Source organism: Rattus norvegicus, chromosome 5 (genome assembly GCF_021556685.1).
Source record: "Rattus norvegicus strain SHRSP/BbbUtx chromosome 5, alternate assembly SHRSP_T2T, whole genome shotgun sequence".
Classification (NCBI taxonomy): domain Eukaryota; kingdom Metazoa; phylum Chordata; class Mammalia; order Rodentia; family Muridae; genus Rattus; species Rattus norvegicus.
In genome coordinates, this window is record NC_141538.1 from 62,565,549 (window position 1) to 62,589,995 (window position 24,447).

Genomic DNA, 24,447 nt, shown 5'->3' on the forward strand with positions numbered 1-24,447 from the left:
CAGCCAATATTGTCTCTCATCTTTTAAAAGTTAATTCCTTTTTTTTGGTTCTTTTTTTCGGAGCTGGGGACCGAACCCAGGGCCTTGCGCTTCCTAGGCAAGCGCTCTGCCACTGAGCCAAATCCCCAACCCCAGTTAATTCCTTTTTAAGTTGTTTTCTTTTTAGCCTATGTGAGTCATGAATATAAATAATTTTTTGACACAGGTCGCTATGTAGTCCTGGCTGGCCTGAAATTCTCCTATGTAGACTGGGTTGGCCTTGTGGGGATCCTGTTGATAGGTAGACTTATAGGCAGATGCTGCCACATCCGGCTTACCTGATCTTCTAAGTGTCCCGAGAGCATTCCACTATGCATGTTCTTACTTTAAACAGTTTAAATACTGGTGGATATTTAGGATTTTAAATTTTCTTATCACAGAGCTACAGCGTGTGGCACTTTTGTTAGGTTTTGTAGCTCTGCAGTCAGAATTTCACACGGATCTCCTGTGTGTTTTGCTGGTTGCAGGTTTTCTTGGTGTAATAGTTATACTCAAGTGGATCCAATAGGAAGTGAAATGGCTCAGTGCTTAGATGAGCATCTTCTACTAGAGGCAAGCCTTTCATGAGCAGGTAGTACTTTATGCTTATCAAAAGGACCAGAGAGGACTGGCAAGATGGGTTGGTCAGTGGGTAGAAGCACACGCCATCAAGCATGATGGATGCTGAGAATGGACTCTGCAGGTTGAACTCTAACCTCCACATGTGCACTGTGGCATGTGTACCTCACCCCCCTCACCCATGTCCCCCTGCCATGAAAACAAATATAATAAAATTTAAAAAATGGACTCTTCTAAGTTTGACTTCTTTTACATATTCTTTTCTGTTTTAAAAATTATTTAAAAAGATTTATTATTTTTACATGTATGTATATGTGCCTACATGAGATATTACGTTATATGTGTGCAGCTCGAGGAGACCAGATGAGCACATCAGACCCCTGGAACTGGAGTTAAGGTTGTTGTGAGCCACCATGTAGTGCTGGGAACTAAACCCCTGTCCTCTGCAGTAAGCACCACTGAGCCATCTCTTCAGTCTATGATTTTAAAATGGGCAACATGTGCCCTATGGAGCATCTGTATTAGCTCTGTCTCAAATACACAAAATAGATAAATAAATGCTTTTAAACGTTGGGGTTGGTTGTAACTCAATGACAAAGTTCCTGCTTGTTTTCGAATGTTCCTGGGGTCATCCTTGAAGTACATTTTTTCCCTGTGTTGCTTATGTACTGCTTCCATTTTTAAAGTAAAACAAAGCAATGTTTCTAGTAATGTTAAATGCACAGAGTTGATTTGTGTTGTGACTTCCCCTTAAATAGCTTATGATTTATTGTCACTAATTAGTCATCCAGTTAACCTAAGGGTCTAGATGGGAAACTTGTAGAAGGTTAACTTTGATGCCTCAAGTATTTATAGGCCCAAAGATACATTTTTGTTTTCCAGCCACTCTGGCTAGTATAAATGATCTTAATGTTTCTAGGCCTAAGGATAGATTGACAAAACATTTCTCTTATTTTCCCTGTATGTTCTAGTTATCTACATCATCTAATTTCCTGTGTATTTCCATCACATTGGGATTCTGGTAATCCCTGTTCTTTTTTTTTTTTTTTTTTTTTTTGGTTCTTTTTTTTCGGAGCTGGGGACCGAACCCAGGGCCTTGCGCTTCCTAGGTAAGTGCTCTACCACTGAGCTAAATCCCCAGCCTCATCCCTGTTCTTGCAAACAAAGTTGTTACTGGATTCCTTTTACTTAACTAAGGCTCCAGGAAGTTGATTGTGCCTCGTCCTTCCCAGGCACCAGGCAGCAGTGAAGGAGGAAAGGACAACTTCCTCTAATATGACTTGTGTCATAAACTCTGTGTAAGCAGTACATTCTCTAATTTCTTAGGTTGGTTTGTTTGCTTGTTTTGTGATAATATCATGTTCTTGAGGCTAGTCCAAAAGTCCTGATCTCCTGCCTCCAGTTTTCAAATATTGGGATTCTAGGTGTGTGTGTCACAACTTTGGCTTAATTTCTTAGTTTCTAAAAGTGTGGCTTGACTAAGATTTTGGTTCTTAGGCAAAGATGTGTGTAAGATGCCTTCCAAACCTAAAGAATCTTATACTTGTTGAATTCTTAAGTCCTCTCCATCTGTGCTGTGTGTTTCATACTTTGCTATGAGTTTGTTTAAAGTTTGAGCTGTGAATCATTTGTAAATATTTGTTGAGCACCATCTCAGTGCTTGCTTATGATACAAATTTATATTAGATAAGAGGCCATAGATTCTACCTGGGTTTTAAAAATGTGTCCCTAGCTGAGTGTGGTAGTTAATGCCAAGAGACAAAGGCAGGAAGACCAAGGACTGCCTAAAGGACACAGCAAGATCCTACCTCAGAACAAAAGCTAGGACCTTGGAGATGCCTCAGAGAGTAAAAGTGCCTGCTGTACAAGCCTGATGACCATGCTTCTGCAGTTGATCCCTGCCTGGAACCTGTGGTAGAAACAGAACTGGGTCCCAAAGCTGTCCCCTTCCATGTGTATGCTTCGCACACATACACACCAGTAATAAATAAAATAAAAAGTAAAATAAACATTTAAAGATTTATTTATTTATTTATTTATTTATTTATTTATTTATTTATTTTGTATATGAGTACACTGTAGCTGTCTTCAGACACACCAGAAGAGGGCATCAGATCCCATTACAGATGGTTGTGAGCCACCATGTGGTTGCTGGGATTTGAACTCAGGACCTCTGGAAGAGCAGTCAGTGCTCTTAACTACTGAGCCATCTCTCCAGCCCTAAAATAAACATTTAAAAAGATGAAGTTCTCTTCATAAAATTGAAAGGCTGCAGTTAGGACTATCAAATCTGAGCTAGGATAAGTAAAACAATGTACATTGCCCTGTAGTAAGGAAATTACTGTACTGCCTTTCAGAAGCTTGTCTTGTGATGTTTTCAGTGCTGAAGGTTGAACCCAGTTCCTTACACTTGCTAGGCTAAGTGCTCTGTTATTAAGCTGAATCTCCAACCCCCTTTCTTCTGGATTATACAGAAAACCCCTCTAATTTTGGGAGGCATTGGCCAGATGCTTCACTTAGTGCATGTAAGTATCTCACTGTGTGGCCATACCATGGTTTTTTGAATGTATTTATTACCCTGGTGACAGTGTAGATTGGATGAAGTGTGCAAGTGACTGAAGATAGTCAAGTTATAACAGGAGTGATTTAGGTTGACAGTAAGGTTTTTCCCTCTCTCACCGTGTTGCCCAGTATCATCCAGGATTTTCACTTGTCTGCTTCAGCCTCAAGAGTACTGGAATTATAGTTGAGGATCTGAATACTCACTTACTCACTCACTCACTCACTCACTCACTCTCTCTCTCTCACTCACCCACTTATTTATTTATTTATTTATTTATTTATTTATTTATTTATTTATTTATTTATATGATTCTGTACATTGAACCCAGAAACTCACACAGTGCTGCTGCATGTTTTATCAAGTTCTACCCCAATCCGATCTAAACTTTAAAAAAAAAGTGTTTTATGTGTGTGAGTATGCAGATGCTAATCATGGTGTGTGTGTGTGTGTGTGTGTGTGTGTGTGTGTGTGTGTGTGTGTAGGTCTGAGGACAACTTTCAGGCGTTGGCTCCCTCCTTCCGTCAGGGATCCCAGGGTTCTTGTTTCTATCATACCAAGCCCCATTTATCCTCTCCTATCCTTCTCCTGCTCCGGCTAATTCCCATAGCCTTCTTTCTACTTTCATGTTTTTGTGGTTTCATTAGGGTTGTTTACAGGAGCCCAGATACCTACCAGTGACTATACTGTTGAAGAGCGCGCCCTGCCCCCCATACACTGCTAAATTTAAGAGCAAGGAGGAGTTGGGTGCTGGAAGTTCAAGAGTGAGGTAGCATGTCATACGGACTTCAGTGTTCCAACCTGCTTTCCAGCCTCTTGACTTTTTTTTCTTTTTCAAATATTCTTTTGTCCCTTCTTCTGTGATATTCCTTGAGCCTTTAAGGAAGTAAAATGGATATCCTGTTTTTGGATTCAAGTAATTTTTTCCTAGTACTTTGACCACTTCTGCATTTCTTCAACCACTGATAACTCTTGAAGAAAGAAGATCATATGGCCAAAGCTGACAGTTTCATGAATATATAGGAGTATGCATAGTTATTTAGAAGGCAATTTAACAGGCCCTTTTTTAACCTGAAAATTGTTTTTCTTTCTTTCTCTCTTTCTTTCTTTCTTTCTTTCTTTCTTTCTTTCTTTCTTTCTTTCTTCCTTCCTTCCTTCCTTCCTTCTTTCTTTTCTTTCTTTCTTTCTTTCTTTCTTTCTTTCTTTCTTTCTTTCTTTCTTTCTTTCTTTCTTTGGACTGGGCCTTGTTAAATTGTGTAGGTTGTTCATGTTGGACCTACTCCTTCTTACATAATTGGGATTTGATTGATTGATTGATCAATTATTTATTTATTTATTTATTTATTTGAAACAAGGTCTCACTGTGTAGCCCGGGTGTCTTGAACTCCTGAGCTTCCTGCCTCAGTCTCTTGAGTTGCTAGATTACAGCCCTGTTAATCCAGGTCTGGCTATATAATATTTCTTGAAGAGATTTGAACTACCATAGAAAAGCTGTGAAATCGATTACTCCCATCTCCTCCCTCCCATTTAGTCTTATGTTATTCGGATTGACCTCAAACTCAATAAGTAGCTGAGAATAGTCTTGAACTACTGATCTTTTTGTCTTCTCCTCCTCTAGTGCTTTAATTAAAAAAAAAGGAGTTATTTTATTTATACGGGTGTTTTGGCTGCATGTGTGTCTGCACATAGAAGAGGGCATTTCATCTCATGGGACTACTGTTATAGGTGGTTGTGAGCCACCATGTGGCTGCTGGGAACTGAACTCAGGATTTCTGGAAGAGCAGTCAGTGTTCTTAACCACTGAGGCATCTCTCCAGCCCCTACTTATTTATTTTTAAAAACAGGGTCTTACCGCGTAGCTCTGCCTGAACTGGAACTTGCTTTGTAGGCAAGGCTGGGCTTGAATTCACAGAGATCTTCCTTCTTCTACCTTCCAAGTACTGAGATTGAAGGCATGTATCACCATATCCAAACCTGACTTATGCTTTTTAAAAAAATTAATTTAGTGTGTGAGTGTGTTTGTGTGTATGTGTGTACATGCACATGAGTGTAGGTATGTGTGCATGTGGTTGAAGGGTAGAGATGATTCTCTGATGGTGTTTCTTAGGGCGGGCCACCTTATTTTCTGAGTTGCTTGCTGGTATCTGGGGTTCACTTATTAGGCTTGCCTAGCTGGCTACCAAGCCCCAGGGATTCTCTGCCTCTGCCTCCCCAGTACTGGGATGCATGTCATTATACCTGGCTTTTCTATGTGGGTGCTGGGGATCAAATTCAAGTCCCTATGCTTATATGACAAGCACTTAACAGTTTGTCAGTGCTCTTAGAGACCAGATGAGGGTGTATGAGACTCCTTGGAGCTGGAGTTACTGGTGGCTCCATCCCTTTGCAAGAACACAGCAAGCATTCTTTTTTTTTTTTTTTTTTTTTTGGTTCTTTTTTTCGGAGCTGGGGACCAAACCGCTCTACCACTGAGCTAAATCCCCAGCCCCCACAGCAAGCATTCTTAAATGCTGAACCATCTTCCTAGGTTTACTTATGGTGATGCTGGAGATCACACACCTTGTTATGTAAGAGCTCTACCACTGAGCTGTATTTCCAGGACCCCTTCCCCTTCCTCTAGCTTAAGCTCTCCTGAAACTCAAATTCATTGTAATCCTCCTGTTGTAGCTTTTTAAGTACTAAGATTACAGGTGTGACCATACCTAGCTTTGTGAAGTTCACTGTTTTTCAGAGCTCTAAACAATTTTCCCTTTGTTTACGCTGTTTAGCTCTAGCTGTATGAGGAAGGCTCTTTAGCTAACTTTGTTGTTCTGTTGTAATCCCTGCTTTGTTGTGATCCTTTCTGTGATTCCTGGGAAATGGAATATAGTTTAGTCACGAGGTATTTTTTGTTGAGACCGTATCTCATGTACCCAGGTTAGCTTTAACTTATTCTTCAGCTAAGGATGACCTTGAACTCCTGATCTCCTCAGTGCTTTTATTACAGGCATGGACCAGCCACCATGCTGGTTATGCAGCATTCAGGATTGAACTCCAAGCTGCATGTGTTCTAGGTGATTACCGTAACAACTGATGTACATCCCTACCCTCAAGTTAAGTTTATGTTTAACTTAATAACAACTGAATTTATTCTTTACTGACAAATCAATATTCTTTCTCAAGTCTCTGAAAGCAACTCTCCTGGTTAGCTTTAGCTGTCAACTTGACACAGCCCAGGGTTATCCGAGAGTCTCAATTCAGGGATTGCCTTGATCAAATTACCTGTGTGCCAGTCTGTGTTACATTTTCTTTATTGTCAAGGGCACAGCCCACTGAGGCAGATACTATCCATAGGCAGAGGCTTCTGGGCTGGCTAAGAGAGCTAGCTGAGCAGATACTGGAGAACAGACTACTAAGTAGCCTACCTCTGTGGTCTCTGCTTCACTTTTTCCCAGTTTTTCTCAAAAGCTGTTCTGTGACCTAGAAGCTAAGAGGGAAAAAAACCCCTCCCCAAGTTGCTTTCAGTCCAAGTGAATTGTCACAGTAACAGAAAATTTAACTGGAACAGCAGCTATCTACTGGATGTGTAGGCAGGTCTATAGATCAAAGGAAAAGGATACATAAGGGCTTCTGTTTTCCTGCTGGTGAGTTCCACAGCGATTAAAAAAAAAAAGCTTGGTAAAAATTCAACAGTTTGTGTTAGAGTATATTTATAAAAATAATTTTCTCCCAAAGAATAGGGAGAAATCATAGAGATAGGGGAAGCAGTCCTCAGTCTTGAGGAGAAATCATAGAGATAGGGAGAGCAGTCCTCAGTCTTGAGGAGAAATCATAGAGATAGGGGAAGCAGTCGTCAGTCTTGAGGAGAAATCATAGAGATAGGGAGAGCAGTCCTCAGTCTTGAGGAGAAATCATAGAGATAGGGAGAGCAGTCCTCAGTCTTGAGGAGAAATCATAGAGATAGGAAGAGCAGTCCTCAGTCTTGAAGTATAGGATTAGCTTCAGATGTCAACTTGACACAGCCCAGGGTTGTCTTCCGAGGGTCTCAGTTGAAGGATTAAAGAAAAGAATCCTTTTTCCCCTATTGCTATTTTTGTTTCTGTACATTAAGGGCTCACCTGGTGTTGTGATCAAGACATATGCACCTATGAACTGTGTTGGGTTACTTTCTTGTGCAGCTGCTTTTTGATGTATGTGATATTGCCTTGTAAATGATGCTGAGAAGACAGCAGTTAGAGGGCAGCCAGTGAGGAAGATGTGCTGAGCAACTGAAGGGGGCTGGCGTTTGGACACTGGGAAGGGAAATACTTGTATATAACTTGAAATGAGTCCTAAGTAAAGAAAAAAAAATCAGTGAAAAAGGTGGGGGACAAGAAACCAAAATACTATCAGATAACCTATAGGACAGGAAATTTTAAGGAGTGATCAGACAGTAGAGATGAATTGTAGTGATTGAATATTAAGAAAAAAAATAAACTTTGGGCTTTAGAAGTAGAGCAGTTTCATTAATGTTTGGTCAGTGCTGTATTCGAGAACTTGAGTATGTGGGAAATGAAGACATAGAATGAGCAAGTGTAGGGTAGGTAGTCAGAAGTTTTGCAATGAAAAGGATGGTTCAGAATAGTCTTAAGCAGTTTTAGTGTTTGGAGCCTGAAGAAGCGAAGAGCTGAGGACTTAGTCCAGTGGTAGAGGCTTGCTTAGAATACACAAGGCACTAGGGGTTGATCCTCAGTGTCTTAACACAAAGGGCAAAGGTACAATGAGGTGGGAACAAGGAGTGATGATAACTGATTCTGTGCCAAGTGGGATAGAAGATTGTGATGGGAATGATTTAGAGAACTTCAGAAAAGTCCAAAGGGTTTCTTTCATTCATTCATGGTTTTCACCCCAGCAAGTGTTGTGCTAGGCACTTGGGGCAGAAGTGAGAAAAATATCTTACCTTCCTAAGAGTTATGCTAAAGGCCGATCAGAGGGTAGACATTAAGCAAACAAATGTTTCACAAATTAATCTACAAGTATAACTGTGGGCTGCTGAGTTGGAAGGAACTGTGAGCAGTAAGGGTGTTTACTATCAAATCTGATGACCAGACTTTGGTTTCTGGAACCCATGTGGATGTGGATAACTGACTCAAGTTGTCCTCTGACCTTTACATGGGTGCCTGGCATGCCCTCTCTCAAAATAAACTTAAAACAATAACAATAACAACAACTACTACTACAACAAAAACTCACTAAAATTACAACTAGGAAAAAGACTTATATATGCTATAGTCTACATGTTATTATGAGTACAAATGCTAGAGAAAGCTATCCATTCAGATCACAGAAACCTTTCCTAATAAAGCTAGGATCTTGAAGAAGAGGAGGCCTTACCAAGTGAGAGAAAAATAATCCTATAGGCAAGAAGAAATAAGATTTTTTTCTCTCTCTTTTTTTTTTTCAGAGCTGGGGACCGAACCCAGGGCCTAGCGCTTGCTAGACAAGCGCTCTACCACTGAGCTAAATCCCCAACCCCAGAAATAAGATTTTTAAAGAAAGAGAAGCTAGCCTGGTGTGGCTCAGGCCTTTAATCCCAGCACTCAGGAGGCAGAGAAAGGTAGATCTCTGAGTTCCAGGCTAGACTGGAAGTTCCCAGCAAGTTCCAGGGTAGCAAGGGCTACACAGAGAAACCTTGTCCCAACAAAAATAAACAGAGTCTAGCCTACATAGATCCTGTCTCAAAGTAGAAAAACATAGGTGGGCATGGTGATTCATGCCTTTAATTCCAGCACTTGGGAGACAGGGGCAGGTGGATCTCCGGAACTGGAGTTACAGGCAGTTGTGAGCCACCATATTAATGTTGGGTTCTTTGGAAGAGCAGCCAGTGCTCTTTAACCACTGAGCTATCTATCCAGTATCCTAATATTTCTTCCTTTATGTATATGTGTGTGTGTCTGTCTCTCTGTGTGTAATGTATGTGTGTACATCTCTGTGTAGGCACAAATATGAAAGTAAGACATGGGTATTGCCTTCATCTTCCATATTGTTTGAGACTGGGCCTTTTGTTGTTCATGGTCTGGAGGACTTTCTGCTCTCTGCTCCCATCTCCTGGATTACAGACACATGCTACTGGTTCCAGGTTTTATGTGGGTTCTGGAATTCAAATTCAGGTTCTCAATCTTGTACTCCTTTTTTTTCCTCCTGAGACAGGGTAGCTCAGGATATCCTAGACCTAACTTTGTAGTTCAGGCTGGCCTCAGACTCAGAGTTCACGTCCCACCCCCCAACAGAAAGTGCTCTTATCCAGTGAGCCACCTTGCTAGCCCCTGAATCAGTAATTCTAATCTTCTCACTGTTAAAAGAGCACACCAAGGACATCACAATAAATTAAATGAAAAATAAGGTGCCACTACTTGACATTTAAGGACATTGGTCTGGCAGCATGTTTTTGTAGTGTCAGTATTGCTTGGTTAGTAGAATAATCTAGCTATTTCTAGTAGAAACCAATCAGGAGGTCATAACCTCTGCTCCTTATTCAGGATGATGGCAGGTGTTTCTTGGTTTCTGTGACATCTATGGTTGCTTTCTCATTTCCCTGAGATCTGGTTCTATGGCCTGTTCTGACTAGAGAGAAGAGGTAAGGTAAGCTGTTGACGTTCCTCTGAACACACACACCGTGATGACTTGAATTCTTTTTTTTTTTTTTTTTTTTTTTAAGATTTATTTATTTATTTTATGTACAGCATTCTGCCTGCATATGTGACTGCAGGCCAGAAGAGGGCACCAGACCCCATTACAGATGGTTGTGAGCCACCATGTGGTTGCTGGGAATTGAACTCAGGACCTCTGGAAGAGCAGTCAGTGCTCTTAACCGCTGAGCCATCTCTCCAGCCCGATGACTTGAATTCTTATGGCTTTACATTATAAGCTTTCAGTCTCACGTAATAGATATACTAAACAAATGTTTGATTTGCTTCAATGTGTGCATATGTTAGTAACTTAATAAGCTTTGTCTTCCTTGGAGGATATATAATGAATTAAATTACATTAATTTTTTGCTGGTTTGTTTATTTGTTTTTGAGATAGAGTCTCCCTAAGCCCACCCTGGTCTTTTTTTTTTTTCTTTTTTTTCCGGAGCTGGGGACCGAATCCAGGGCCTTGCGCTCGCTAGGCAAGCGCTCTACCGCTGAGCTAAATCCCCAACCCCACCCTGGTCTTGAACTCACAGAGATCTGCCTGTCTTTGCCTCATGTGTCACTACACCTGGCTATTTATTTGGTGTTTTCAGCAGTGTCTCATGTAGCATAGACTGGACTCTCCCATCCAAGTACTAGCCAGGTTTGACCCTGTTTGACTTCCAAGATCAAAATAGTTCAGGTTCTCTCAGAGTGCCATGGGTATAGATTGGCACCCAACTTTATGTAGGAGAGGATGACCTTGAACTCTTGATTCTCTTGCCTTCACCTTCTGAATGCTGAGATAGATGCTTGAGCCACCCACACAATTTATGTGGGTCTAGTATCTCACTCATGCAAGGACAGCACTATAGCAACTGAACTGCAGCCTCAGCCCTGTTTAGTGAGTTTTAATAAATACCAGAAAATAGGTGTGCTACAGTGGTATACAGCAATAATTCCAGCAACTGAGGTAGGAAAATTTCTTGAACTTAGGGGTTTGGGTCAAGTTTGGGCAATGTAGTGAAACCTATCTACAAAATAATAAAATACCACTTGTTATGATTTATGTGCTAGCTTAGAGACTTTGTGGCACTGGGCCTCAGTGAATGCTGGATAAGCACTTTACTCTTTCATTACCTCTCAGCCTTTTTTTTTTTTTCTTTTTTGTTTTTGTTTTGAGACAAGACCTTACCAAGTTAACCAGTTAACTGAGATTGGCCTTGAACTTGGAATCTTCTTGTCTCAGCCTCCCAAGTAGCTGAAATTATAGGCATGCACTACTAAGCCTTGTAAGAGGTTTTCTTTCAAATTTTTTGAGATAGGGTCTCACTATGTAGTGACCTGGAACATACTATGTAGACTAGGCTGGTCTCGAGTTCACAGAGTTCCCTTGCCTCTGCCTTCTGAGTGCTGGATCAAAGGTGTGAACCACCACACCACACCCAGCTTTGTAAGACTTCTTAATATAACAGTGTTAGCTATTAAGTTGAACACTAAGTTGATTGAATTTGAAAATACACGAATTTTTCTTTAAATATCACAGTAATTGTTATAATCACTTGGTTTAGAAATGATTCAGAAGATGACTGAGGCCACCTTGTCCTGTCCATATGTAACCAAACTGGAATTGTTTCTGATAAATAGTAACTATAGAAATCTGATAGTGTATTAATGTAAACACAACTGGGGCTTGCTTATTTATAAAACATTTTGAAAGATACGTGAGTACTTGTATGTGCTCAATTATAAACTGGATTGTGTTTACTTTAGAGTTAGTCATTGGCTTTGTTAGTTGAGGTTTGACGTAAGTACTTATTTGTCCTTTGGTTTGAGGAAGGACCTTAGAGTTGGTAAATTTTCTGGCTCTCGGAAAAATTATGTTTTTAAAGTACAAGGCAAACAAACAAGTGCACGCTAACAAATAATGGTTAAAAAATAATACAGCAGCTGCGGGCTGCTTATAGTCCTCACTCACAGTCTCTTCATGTTATGATAAAAACCTATGCAGGGCAGTAGAAATTAACAGTGATAATAAGACATGTCAGATGGGCTGGGCCTGTGGAGAGTTAAACTCAGCAGTGGAGAGTGGAGAGTGTTCAAGCATGAGTGGCCCTGAGTTCAATCTGTAGTGGTTCTGTAAAAGAACAGTAACTTGAAGGACTCCGTAGGAATGCAAGTAATCATATATACACTATTTCGTTCTGTTTTCACTGTCCATGCTACCTTCCACTTTTCTATGGGATGCAGGGATTGAACTCAGGCCACCAGGCTTGCATGGCAAGTGCACTCACTCACTGTGCTATCACGCTGCCCCCCTGCCTTTTTGAGATAGTGAGATAGTCTTACTGTTTAGCACAGGCTAGACTAGAAAAGTATATTTTATAGCCTGATCGGGCGCTCACTCTCTTCCTGGTGTGTGTGTGTGTGTGTGTGTGTGTGTGTGTGTGTGTGTGTGTCTATGTGCACATAGAAGCCAGAGGTTAATCAATGTCAGATGCTTTCTTCAGTTCCCTCTACCTTACTGGGTTGGGGTTTCTTTGGAGCTCACTGATTTAGCTAAGCTGGCTGTGAGCTGGATCTAGAGATCACCTGAGTCTGACCACCATCCTCTGCAGTACTAGAGTTACAGGCACTCATTGCCAATGGATTGTTTTTTAATTGGTTATTTTGTTTATTTACATTTCAACTGTTATCCCCCTTCCTGGTTTCCCCTCCCCATTCCACCCCCATCCCCCTGCTTCCACGAGGGTGCTCCTTCACTCACCCACCCACTCCCTTTTTTGTTTGTTTGTTTGTTTGTTTGTTTGAGACAGGGTTTCTCTGTGCAGCCTTGGCTGGCCTCAAACTCACAGAGATACACTTACCTCTGCCTCCCCAGTGCTAGGACTAAGGGAGTGAGCCATCACGACTTGGCTGTTTTTTATTTTTTTATAAGTGCTTGGAATATGAACTCAGGCCCTCATGCTTGCATAGCAAGTACCTGATTGACTGAGCCATCTTTCAAACCCTTAGGATTCTATATCCAGCCTCAGTCTCCTAGGCACTGGGGTTATAGCTGGCCATGCTACCATATTCTCACAAAATTCATGTTGTTTTTCTTTGATTTGGTTTATGTTGGCATAAATTATAGCATTAGCTCTTTCAGTTGGTGTGGCTCTGATATTAGTGCTGAGAGAGGAAAGCTGTGGGCTGCCCAAAGTGTAGGCTTTCAAATCTGGGCTCGAATTTCAGAGTATACTGTTTAATTAAGTCTGAGGCCTTGGACAATTGACTGTGTTTTAATTAATCTTTAAAGAGGAAATTGTATGTTGTATAGTGGGTTTTTCTTTTCCTTTCTCCTGTTCTCTTTCTCTCTTCTCTTTCTCTTTCTCTTTCTCCTTCCCTTTCCCTTTCTCTTTTCCTTACCTTCCTTTCCCTTCTTCTCTCCTCCCTTTCCCTCCCCTCCCTTCCCTTCCCTTCCCTCCCCTCCCCTCCCCTCCCTTCCCTTCCCTTCTCTCTCTCTCTTTCTTTCTCTCTCTCTGATGGGGGTCTTACTATAGAATCCCCCATATAGAAGCTTGAATGGCTTTCCCCTTAAGTATGTGACTTATAATTTCAATTCTCGTCTTTTTTTTCTTGTTTTTGAGACAGAAATTCAGCTACTTATGTTTAAAGTGTTTGGTTGTTTACATAAAAATGCCCCCTCCCCGATCATATATTTGAATGCTTACATTTTAGGGAGTGGTACTATTTGAGAAGGATTAGAAGGACTAGGTGTGGCCTTGTTGGAGGTAGTGTCACTGAGGCTAGGCTTTGATATTTCAGGAGCCCCTGCCAAGCCCACTCGTGTTCTTGCACTCACTCACTCGCTCTTTCTCTCCCTCTTTCCTGCCTGTGGATCAGGACGTAAAGCTCTCAGCTCAGGACATTACTTGCCTGTGTGCTCTCTAAGAGAGCTATAGAAGAGTTGCTACTCTCATGGTGTCTCTTTACAGCAATAGAGCAGCAACTAAGACTGACTGGCACGTTGTCCACTTTGTTCAACTGGACAACACTTAAAGGCAGGTATGATAACAATTCCTTTCTCTAGCCCAGCCACAGGACTAGTTGTTTAACTTGAATTTTGATATATATACAAGACAGGATATGATATGCAAGGCCATGCAAAGTGAAGATAGCATTGGTAATAAGGTTAGGTCTAAGAATAAAGACTCAGTAATTAATTAATTAGTTTATTGGTTTATCAAGACAGGGCTTCTCTGTATAACTTTGGCTGTCCTGGAACTCTCTAGGCCAAGCTGGCTTTGAATTCAGAGATCCACCTGTCTTTGTCTCCTGAGTCCTGGGATTAAAGACATGTGTCACCAAACAAGCTTAATTTAATATTTTTGTGTGTTTAGCTGTTTTGACGCATGCATGCCTGTATACCCCATCCATGTAATGTCCTCAGAGGCCAGAAGAGGGTGTTGGATCCCTTGAGACTGAAATGGGTGATGAGCCGCACACCCAAATCCTCAGGAAGAGCAGCCAGTGCTCTTAGCCACTGGGCCATCTCCCCATCCCTGTGTGAGACTATTTTAAGTTCTTCCTATCTTACCCTTTCCCTTTAGTCCTTTGCCTTGAACACTCCTGGATACCCTTTTCTGGGCTTGGGGCTCAGTGGTGATGCACCCAGTAGTTTATTCAGGTTAATATACATTCCTCATTCTAAGATATGACTTCTGGTCTGGTTTTTATCTGCCTGTCTAGAGATTAAAGTAGAGAATTGAGGAAATGTAACCCCACACTCCTTGTAAGACAGGGTCTCATGTAACTCAGCATGGCTTCAAGCTTCCTTTGCAGATGATTCTGATCCTCTCGCCTCTGTGCCCCAAGAGCTGAGATCACAGGCATTGCCATCATTCCTGGCTTAAGCCTTTGTTTTATTTTTCAACTTTAGAGTTAAGTCCAGGCCTAAATAGTTATCCGTACTTTTTTTCATTAGATCACAGAGGACTTCTAAGTAGAAAACATTATTGGTTCCATATTTGCAGGAGTACAGAGAAGCTGGGTGTGGTAGCACACACCTGTAATTTTAACTCTTAGGACTCAGAGGCTGGCATGGGCTACATAGTTACAGGCTACTTGTTCAAACAAAACTACAACAGTGACATATAATATGTAGAATATAAAATAAATACAATCTATATAATCTATAACACACACACACACACACACACACACACACACACACACACACACACACACCACATCTGGGCATGGCAGTGCAGGCTTTTAATATATCACCCAGGAAGCAGAGACAAGTGGATTCTGTGAGTTCCAGATCAGCCAGGACTACATAGTAAGACAAACAAACAAAAGAATGAAAAAAAAAAGGGTACAGAGATGAATTATCATTTTGAGATCTCATAACACATGATTCCTTCAGTCCGTTTCTTTAGACATCAAGAAAGTATTACTAAATTGCAGGGAGGGATCGGATCCCTGAAAATAGTATCAGTGCAGATGTGAGATTCCAGCTACTCAAGGGCTGAGGGAGGACAATCAGAATTCAAATCCTGTCTGTCTCACAAACAGTGAGCTAGGGTCTGGGGACATAGCTGAGGTAGAGCACTTGTCCACCATTCCTGAGGGCCCAGGTTGCCTCTCCACTAACACACTCTCGTGTGCACACACAGGTAACTGCTGGGAAGTTAGAGCTACCTTTTGTTTTTTGGGAACAGAGCTTGCACTGTAGCCCAGGCTAGTTTTGAATTCATGGCATTCCTCCTCCCTTAGCCTCCCAAGCACTGGAACTAAAGGCATTAGCCACCATGCTTGCCTGGAAAGTTGATTTTAAGATGGATCTAGTCAAACAGACTGAGTTGATGTCAGGTCCTGTATTGGTTTGATTGTTTTGGTTGTGGCCTAATATAACAGTCATAGCCCTTGATATAGATTAAATTATTGGTTTGATTTTTTTATTAATCATTTTACTAATTTACATTTCAAATGATCACCCTTCCCGGTTACCTCTCCACAAATCCTCCATCCTTTCCCCTTCCCCCCTCCCCTTTGCCTTTATGAGGGTGCTCCTCCACCCACTCACCCACTCACCCACTCCTGCCTCACTGCTCTAGCATCCCCCTTTGCTGTTTCATCAAGCCTCCACAGGACCAAGGGCCTCCCCTCCCATTGATGCCAGATAAACCCAATCCTCTGCTACATAGGGCTCCCTCCATGTATACTCTTTGGTTGGTGGTTTAGTCCCTGGGAGCTCTGGGTGGACCTGTTAATTGATACTGTTTTTCTTCCTATGGGGTTGCAATCCCCTTCAGCTCCTTCAGTCCTTCCCTTTGCTCTTCCATTGGGGCCCCTGGCTCAGTCAATGGTTGGCTGTGAGTATCTGCATCTGTATCGGTCAGGTGCTGGTAGAACCTCTCAGGGAACAGCCATACCATATGGGATGGATCCCTAGGTGGAGTGGTCTCTGGATGGCCTTTCCTTCAGTCTGTTCCATTATTTTTGTCCCTGTCTTTCCTTTGGACAGGAACATTTCTGGATTAAAAATTTTGAGATGGATGAGTGGCCCCATCACTCAACTGGGGACCATGCCTATCTACTGGAGGTGGTCTCTACAGGTTCTATCTCCACTTTGTTGGTTTGATTTTGAAAGAGAGAGTTTTGCTTTGATGGTTAGAGTCAGACAGTCTGGTACAGCTCTTCCTTTTGTTTAGACCATGAGACTCTGGAGGGGAGAAAATATCTTTAAATTTTTTTAAGTATGTGTGTCTTCCTCTGTGTGTGTGTGTGTGTGTGTGTGTGTGTGTGTGTGTGTGTGTATCTAGTTTGGAGGACAATACCTTTATATGGGTACTGGGGATCAAGCTGAGGCCACCAGCCTTGTGTAGCAAATGCCTTTTTCTGCTAAGCCATCCTAATTTTTTTTATTTCTTATGTTATGTGACACAGTTCTTGACAATGGATATTCAATAAATACTGAAGGAATGTATACAAAAGCATCTTTGTATTAGAGACTATTAATGTTCAACAGTTTTGTCTTGGCTTCATAAGCTAATGTTGGGGGCTGGAGAGATGGCTCAGTGGTTAAGAGCACCAGCTGCTCTTCCAAAGGTCCTGAGTTCAAGTCCCAGCAACCACATGGTGGCTCACAACCATCTGTAGTGAGATCTGACGCCCTCTTCTGGTGTGTCTGAAGGCAGCTACAGTGTACTTACATATAATAAATACATAAATCTCTTTAAAAAATTAAACATAAGCTAATGTTTCATTTATTCTTTTTCTTTTTTTTCTTTTTTTTTGTCAGGGTCTCTAATCATGGCTGTCCTAGAACTTGCTATGTAGATGAGGCTGGTCTTGAAACTTATAGAGATTTGTTTGTCTTTCCTCCCTAGTACTGGGAGATCCTTTAGGATCCCCTAGATCCTTTTTTAAAAAAAAATCATCTCTACTTCTATTATATTGGTAGAAGCTATCATCATTTATTGTCTCAGTGTATCTTCCTTTAAAAAATAATTTGTTCTCTCTTAAGTATATTTCAAAGCAGTAGACAAGTAGACCTAGTGTGGTGGTAGAAGTTGCGTAGGCCCAGCATTAGAAAGGCCCAGACAACAACTGAAGAGTCCAGTTTAGCTAGGATACTCACATGAAAGTAGTGTCCTTTGCAATCCTCTCCTCTAGTTTCTTAGGAAAATACTCTAACATGCTGGTGGGACTGAAGAGATTTTCCAGTCCCACTCAGAGCTAACAGAGCTAACAAAGATGGCTACTAGAAAGATAATTGTACTACTCAGACTAGAGGCATGGGGAGCCTCCTGAGCAACAGACCTTGCTGTCAGAGGCCCAGTGCTGTAGTCCCAGCTCTGTTAGGTGGTCTGTAACTGTGAGCAAACTTTGAATCTCTCTCAGACCCAGACCCTTCCCTGTAGTATGGGAGTTACTACTATTACTCACTACAAAGGTTCTGTAGGGATTAGACCATCTGAGAGATTGAGTGGCAGTGTGCTTAAAAGATGCTATAGTTACTTTTCTCATGGTGCTGTGAGACCACTGTTGCTCAGGAATGTGAGTTATTTCTGCTGGAGTGGTTAGGTTGGAATTTTGTTTTATTTGAGGGGAATGGTCATGCCTGTGCCACCATGAGTGTGTGGATATCACAGGACAATGGGAATTATCCAAGTTTTCTCCTTCTACCTGTGGCTTCAGGAGATGGAACTCAAGTCACCAGTCTAAACCTGTTTTTGTTTGTTTGTTTGTTTTTTAAAGACACTTAAGAGACATGCTTTGAAGTTATTTTTTTTTAACTTAGTGTTTTTATTGATTTTTTGGGAATTTCACACAATGTACCCAGTCCCATTAATTTCCCAGTCCTCCCAGATCTACCTCCCAGACTTATGAACTCCCCCAAAACAGAAGAAAAAAAAAAAGAAAAATACAAAGTCCAATTTGTGTTGACCATATACTCACTAAAGCATGGCCAAACTTCAAGGGGCCAGCCCCTTAAAGCTAACTGATTTCTTCCCCTACCCCACCCCCACCACAAGCCATCAACTGTGAAGAGCTATACTTTAGAATCCTTACCCCAATTTTAAAGCGTTGTTTTTGATGGTTTCCTGTCTAGACTGTTTCTTTTTGGGGGTTGGGAGCAAAGACATCACAGAAGCCTCTCAATGAAATACCACTGCAAAAGTAGCTTCCTTATCCTTTATAGCCAGCGGCAGCAGAGATCATGGACTTCATGGTTTCTAGCTACAGCCTTGCCCTGGGTAGTATTGCCATTCTTCCCTGTATACCTGGCTCTGTTCTGCCATCTATCCTTCCAACTTTTTGAGTCCACTTTTTCAAAGCATCTTCCCATGGACCTGCCCTTCTCTCATTTTTTCCTGGGACATGTGGACTTTGCAGAATCCTCTGCTGCTATGTCTTCCTCTAAGTCTCCACAAGTCTCTCAGGCTCCCCAGAGCTGCTCTCTGGTGGCAGTGCTGATTTCAATCACAGCCATGCTTGAGGTGATACCTTGTTCATGGATCTGATTTCTGCAGCCCTGGTCTCACCACCTGCTCCTAGGTATTGGAGTGGACTGATTAGAAGCTCTGGATCTGGGCCCAGATGGCAGCCAAGTTGGTCAGCCTGAACGCAGTGGGGTCTTCTAGGCAGCCCTCCTGCATGCAATGTTTGGAAATTTATAATTCATTATTGTCTAGTATTCTTGACACATAATATGTTTGAGTCAGTGTCAATGAAGATTGTTTGAGTTCTCTAAACGTCTGGGCCTTTGTATAGAATACTTACAAACACAAAATATAAGCGACCTTTAATGGTAGGGAAGAGAAAGATTCCTTCCCACATATATGTAAAACCTCCTTTTGGTGCAGTTGCTCTTTCAGAACATTCCCTGAGCTGCTTGCATCCTACTTGTCAGCTGTCCTGGGGATAATTAAAGGGAACAGGATGATAGGGTCATGCTGTACATCTGAGTACTTAAAACATGAAGAATTACTCTGTGTAGCTTTCCTTTCCTCAGGGCTGGCAAGATGCCTCCCTCATAATGGGCTTCACATGTGAGTGCAGCTGGTCGGGTGCAGAGTTCCTGGGTTGCAGTGCTTTGCTTTGTAATTTAGATCTTTCTCAGAAGAAAACTTTCTTTTATATGTGAATTACTTCTGTTCTAAGTACTTGGGAAGCTGAGGTGGGAGGGATCAGCATGGGTAACATAGTGCCACCCAGGGTCAAAAAAAGTGAATAGGAGATGGGGTGGGACACAGCTGAGTTGACAGAAGGCATAGTCCCAACTCCAAGACCTCAGGAACTGGAGGCAGGAGAGGTCATTCTTGGCTGCCTAGGGAGTTTTAGGCCAGCCTGGGATACAGGAGACACTGCCTCAACAATAACAGAAACAGTAGTAAACAAGTTAGCATAGAAGAAAACTGAAGTGATAATGTGGAGGAAAAAATTAAGAAACTCCCTAATCATAAAGAGAAGTGAATGAAGAGCTCAGTAGCATTCTGAAAGGGAGAAATCAGATAATGGCATGTAAGCAAAAGCCAGGAGAGGTAGCACATGCCTATGGTCCTATAATCCTACAAACTGAAGACCAGCTTGAAATGGATTTCACGTCTTAAAAAACAAAACAACAGCGAAACCCCAAACAATGTAATTAGAGTGCTAATACTTGGATAACTGGAGCGTCTGAAGTTGACACAAGAACAAATGGCCAGGCATGGTGGTGCATGCATATAATCCCAGTACATGGGAGGTAGAGGTAGGAAGACCAGGAGTTCAAGGCCAGCCTCAGCCACATAGATTTTTATGTTTTTTCCTAATTTGCTTAATACTCATATCTTACTGAGCTTCTTTTTATTTAGTCTTCATTGTTTGTTTTGTGTTGAGGTTCAAACAAGGCCTCAAACGTGTTCCCCTTCATGCCTCTGCCTTTTGAGTGCTTTTAAAGCTTTGTTATTGTGTGTTTGTGAGTGTGGTTTCATGTGTTATAGTTACAAATGTGGGATCAGATAACTCCCTCCTTCCACTGGTACCGTGGATGGGACTCAGGCAGACAGGCTTGTGCAGCAAGTGCATCTGCCAAACAGCACTGCGCTGTTTGCCCGTCTCCCTTTGAGGTTAAATTCTTTTCTGTCTCTTGGCATACATCCTTGTTCTTTTAGTCCTGTTCGACCTTTTATCCTTGCTTCTATGTCGCCTTCTTTTGTTTGTTTACTTTTATTTATATTTATTTTTGGCCTCAAACTTGCTATGAAGCTGAAGATGACCATGAACTTGTGATCTTTTTGTCTCCATCTTCCAAGTTCTGATATTACAGGTGTGTACCGCCATACTAGATTTATGTAGCACTGGTGCTTGAATGCGGGGCTTTTGTGCATGCTAGGTTAGCATTATATGTCCCATCACAATTGTGTGTGTGTGTGTGTGTGTGCGTGTGTGCACGCGCATGTGTGATGATGATGATGTCTTGCTGTGTTGCCCAATCTAGTTTAGTTTCTAGGTTTACGAGATCCTGAACTGGAGCTGTAGCACTCACCTACTGTGTAAAGATGCTAACTTTAAAAAAAATGTTGGGCATGAAGGTACATGGGCAGCTTTTGGGAGGCAGAGGTAGTTTGGTCTCTGAGCTGGAGGTCAGGCTGGTCTACACAGCGAGTACCAGACCAGTCAGGGATACATAACGGGGTCCTGTATGCATATTACTTAAGAGCTTTTGGATGTCGAGTGTCCTGCACGTCTTATATCACTTTAGGGTCATTTTGTAATCTTTAAAACAGTGCACATTTTTTTCTTAATGAAAAATGAGGTAAAGCCACATGTGGTGGCACTTGCTTTTAGTCCCAGCACTCAGGAGACAGAGGCAGGTGGCATTTTTGTGAGGTCAAGGCCAGCTTGGTCTGCGTATCATGCTCCAGACCAACTAAGGATACATACATGGTAAGACCCTGACTCAGAACAGACAGACAGGTGACAGACAGATAACAGACAAGAAACGAAAAATGAGGTTAGACTCAGCCTCATGTGGTAGGTACTCCCCTCATCTTCCACAGGGTGAAAGAGTATTCTTAGGTGGTCTCAGTCATCGTTTGCTATTAGAAGTTTCGGAAGGTTAAAATTTCCACCTAGAGTTTAACAAGTGTCCTGATTGCTGGTTAAGCAGTTCAGCAGGACGGGGGAAAGAAGTCTGGCTGCACACTGTGATCTCCAGGGAAGCTTCTCTCTGTGTGGCTCACATTTCTGTGTATTTGGCAGCGGTGCTGTGTCTGGTTCAGATCTGGTGTGGCTGCTGCTGCTCTGAGCTAGAATAGTTCTGTCTTTACTAGAGAACAGGGCAGTCATTGTAGCTCATTTGAATGTGACTGGACACTGTGCCACCATCCCACAGGCCCTAGACCTTCTAGGAGAGCTGTTTTCCGATTTTGTCTCCAACAAGGCTTGTATCAGCAAGATGCCCCTCAGTCCTGCCCAGCTTCTCTTAAATCTTTCTTCTTGGTAGCTGTTAAGAGAATGCTTCGCATTTTTTCACCCTTACATTCAAGACAGTGTTCATAAGGTCTTTGCTTCCTTTTTAGTGTTTTTCTAATGGTCATTGGAACTAATTTTTTTTTCTTTTTGAGACAGGGTCTCATTATGTAGTCCAGACTGGTCTTGAACCTGAGGTCCTGCTGCGGCCATGTAAGTGCTAGGTTGTAGGCATGTTTACCTCACTTGGCTAAATCAAAAGTGTCTTCTGTCCCTCTGAACTAAGGTCTCTCTTGGATAAGGTCTCACATAGCCTAAGTTGACCTTGAACTCACTATGTAGCCCAGGTTGTTTTTAAACCTGAGGCCCTCTTGCCTCAGTCTCCTCAGTGTTAGGATTATAGGCTTGTGCCATTGCACTTGGCTCTATTACCAATTTCTTTTCTTCTTCTTCTCTTCCTCCTCCTCCTCTTCCTCCTCCTCCTCCTCCTTCTTCTCCTTCTCCTTCTCCTTCTCCTTCTCCTTCTCCTCCTCCTCCTCCTTCCCCTCCTCCTCCTCCTTCCCCTCCTCTTCCTCCTCCTCCTCCTCCTCCTCCTCCTCCTCCTCCTCCTCCTCTTCCTTCTTCTTTTCTTTTTTGAAATGGGGTTTCTTATAGCCCACACTGTCCTCAAACTCACTATACAGCCAAGGACGACCTTAGCTTTCTTACCTCCTAGGTGCTTGCTTGTAGGTAGGAACACCACACCTAGTTTATTCGGTGCTGAGGATCAAACCCAGGGCCTTGTGCATGCTAGGCAGTACTCTATCGTGGACCTATGTCCTCTTCCCCATCATTTTTTGAAAGGTTCTGCATTTTATTACTGGGCAAACTATACCCCCAATTTAGACATGAGAAAGTCTCCAGGTTAAAAATGGTAGGACTGCTCAACGGCCACAATGAGTATAAACCCTCAGTTTTGCCATTGTGTGGATCCTTACAGACCCAGCTTCGTTCTCCTCCAATGTCTTTTCTTAGAGTTGTACCTGTTTTGTTTTGTTATCAATTTTCATCAGAATCCATTGAGGAATAGGACGATTTTGCTTTTGTTTCTTGGCCAGGAATTGCTTAATTATGAAAGTCTTGTGAGAAGACATGGAGAGAAGTCGAATCAGGTGTAGAGTATACAATGGTGGAGGAAAGGAGAAGAGCTTCTCCAACATCTTTTAAAGAAGCAGTATTTTTTTATTAAATTATTTTATTTATTTATATTCCAAATGTTGCCCCCCTTCATGGTCTCCTCTCCCTGAGTTCTTCACCCCATTCCATCTCCCCTTTGCTTCTGAGAGGGTGCTCCCCCATTTAGCAGCCTACCCCCTTCTCAGCCCCACCAGCATCCCTCTTTCCAGGGCATCAATTTTCTACAGGATTAAGGGCATCTTCTCTCACTGAGGCCAGAAAGGGCAGTCCTCTGCTACAGAAATGCTGGAGGCCACAAACCAGCCCTGTATGTTCTTTGGTTGGTGGCTTAGTCTCTGAGAGCTCTGAGGAGTCCTGGTTAGTTGATACTGTTGTTCTTCCTATGGGGTTGCAATCTCCTTTAGCCCTTCCCTTAACTCTTTTTTTTTTCTTTCAGGTTTTAAAACTTTATTTGCATATTAAAAATTGTGCATTCCAATAATTAAAATCGTTTGAACAAAAAAAAAATGGCACTCTGATTAAACTGCATTTTATATCCTGCAAGACATCTTGGACCATCTTTATTTTATTCTCAATTCCACCATCTCTCCCATCCAGCTTTTTCCTTCACCAACATACAAGTTCTTTTCCCTCTCTGCTAGCCAGGCCAGCAGATGGGCGGGAGAGGCGGGGGAGCCTTCCTGGTCAGCAGTTCTGCTTCTTTGATGTGAAAGGGGCAGCACAGTCATTTAAACTTGATCCAACCTCTTTGCATCTTACGAAGTTAAACAGCTAAAAGAAGTAAAATAAGAAGGCAGTGCATATTGGCAGCGCTCGCCTCATTACGATTCGCCAGCTTGCTTCTCTTGTTCAATTGTTTCTTTTGAAGGCAGAGGATTTTTCTCTTGCATTTCTGTCTTCTTCAACTTTGACTTATTGAATTTCTCGATCTCAGCCATATCGGATTTGTCAGACATGGTTGCTGGAAGGAGCTGAGCGAGCTGGGCGAACAAGGAGAGTCGATCCGCTCAGAGGCTGCTGCCGACTCCCCTTAACTCTTGAATAGGGTTCCCGACCTCAGTCCAATGTTTGGCTGTAAGTATCTGCATTTCTCAGTCAGCTGTTGGTAGAGGTTCTCAGAGGACAGCCATGCTAGGCTCCTGTCTGCCAGCACATGGCATCAGTAATAGTGTCAGGGTTTGGTGCCTATGCATGGAATGGATCCCAAGTTGGATCGGTCACTGGAAGGCCTTTCCTTCAGTCTCTGCTCCATTTTGTCCCCCATTTCCTTTAGACAGGAACAATTTTGGGTCATAATTTTGAACATGGATGGATGGCCCCATATCTCAACTGGGAGCCATGTCTATAGACTGGAGGTGGTCTCTTCCAGTTCCATCTCTCCACTATTGGGCATTTTGGCTAAGGTCATCCCCATGGAGTCCTGGGAGCCTCTCACATCTCAGGTCTCTGGAACTTTCTAGAGGTCCCCTTGCCCCTGCCTCACACCTCTGGCTTCTCTCCTGTCTCCCCCAATACCTGATCCTGCCCCCTTTTCTG

At 42.3% G+C, this 24,447-nt stretch overlaps 2 protein-coding genes and 1 pseudogene across 11 annotated transcripts in view; 1 reads left to right on the top strand and 2 right to left on the bottom strand.

Moving 5' to 3' along the window:
- Window positions 1-24,447, top strand: part of Unc13b (unc-13 homolog B) — a 215,142-nt gene that overhangs the window by 6,968 nt on the left and 183,727 nt on the right.
- On the bottom strand, window positions 22,627-22,937 carry Rpl39-ps2 (ribosomal protein L39, pseudogene 2; annotated as a pseudogene).
- Tmsb4xl2 (thymosin beta 4, X-linked like 2) lies at window positions 23,598-23,909 on the bottom strand. The gene has a single exon (XM_087551589.1). It carries the CDS (start codon window positions 23,865-23,867, stop codon window positions 23,733-23,735), a length of 135 nt encoding a protein of 44 aa, XP_087407715.1. The 5' UTR covers window positions 23,868-23,909; the 3' UTR covers window positions 23,598-23,732.

Coding starts and splice junctions, on each gene's coding strand:
- Tmsb4xl2 (XM_087551589.1), bottom strand. CDS start 23,867: ATGTCTGACAAATCCGATATGGCTGAGATCGAGAAATTCAATAAGTCA.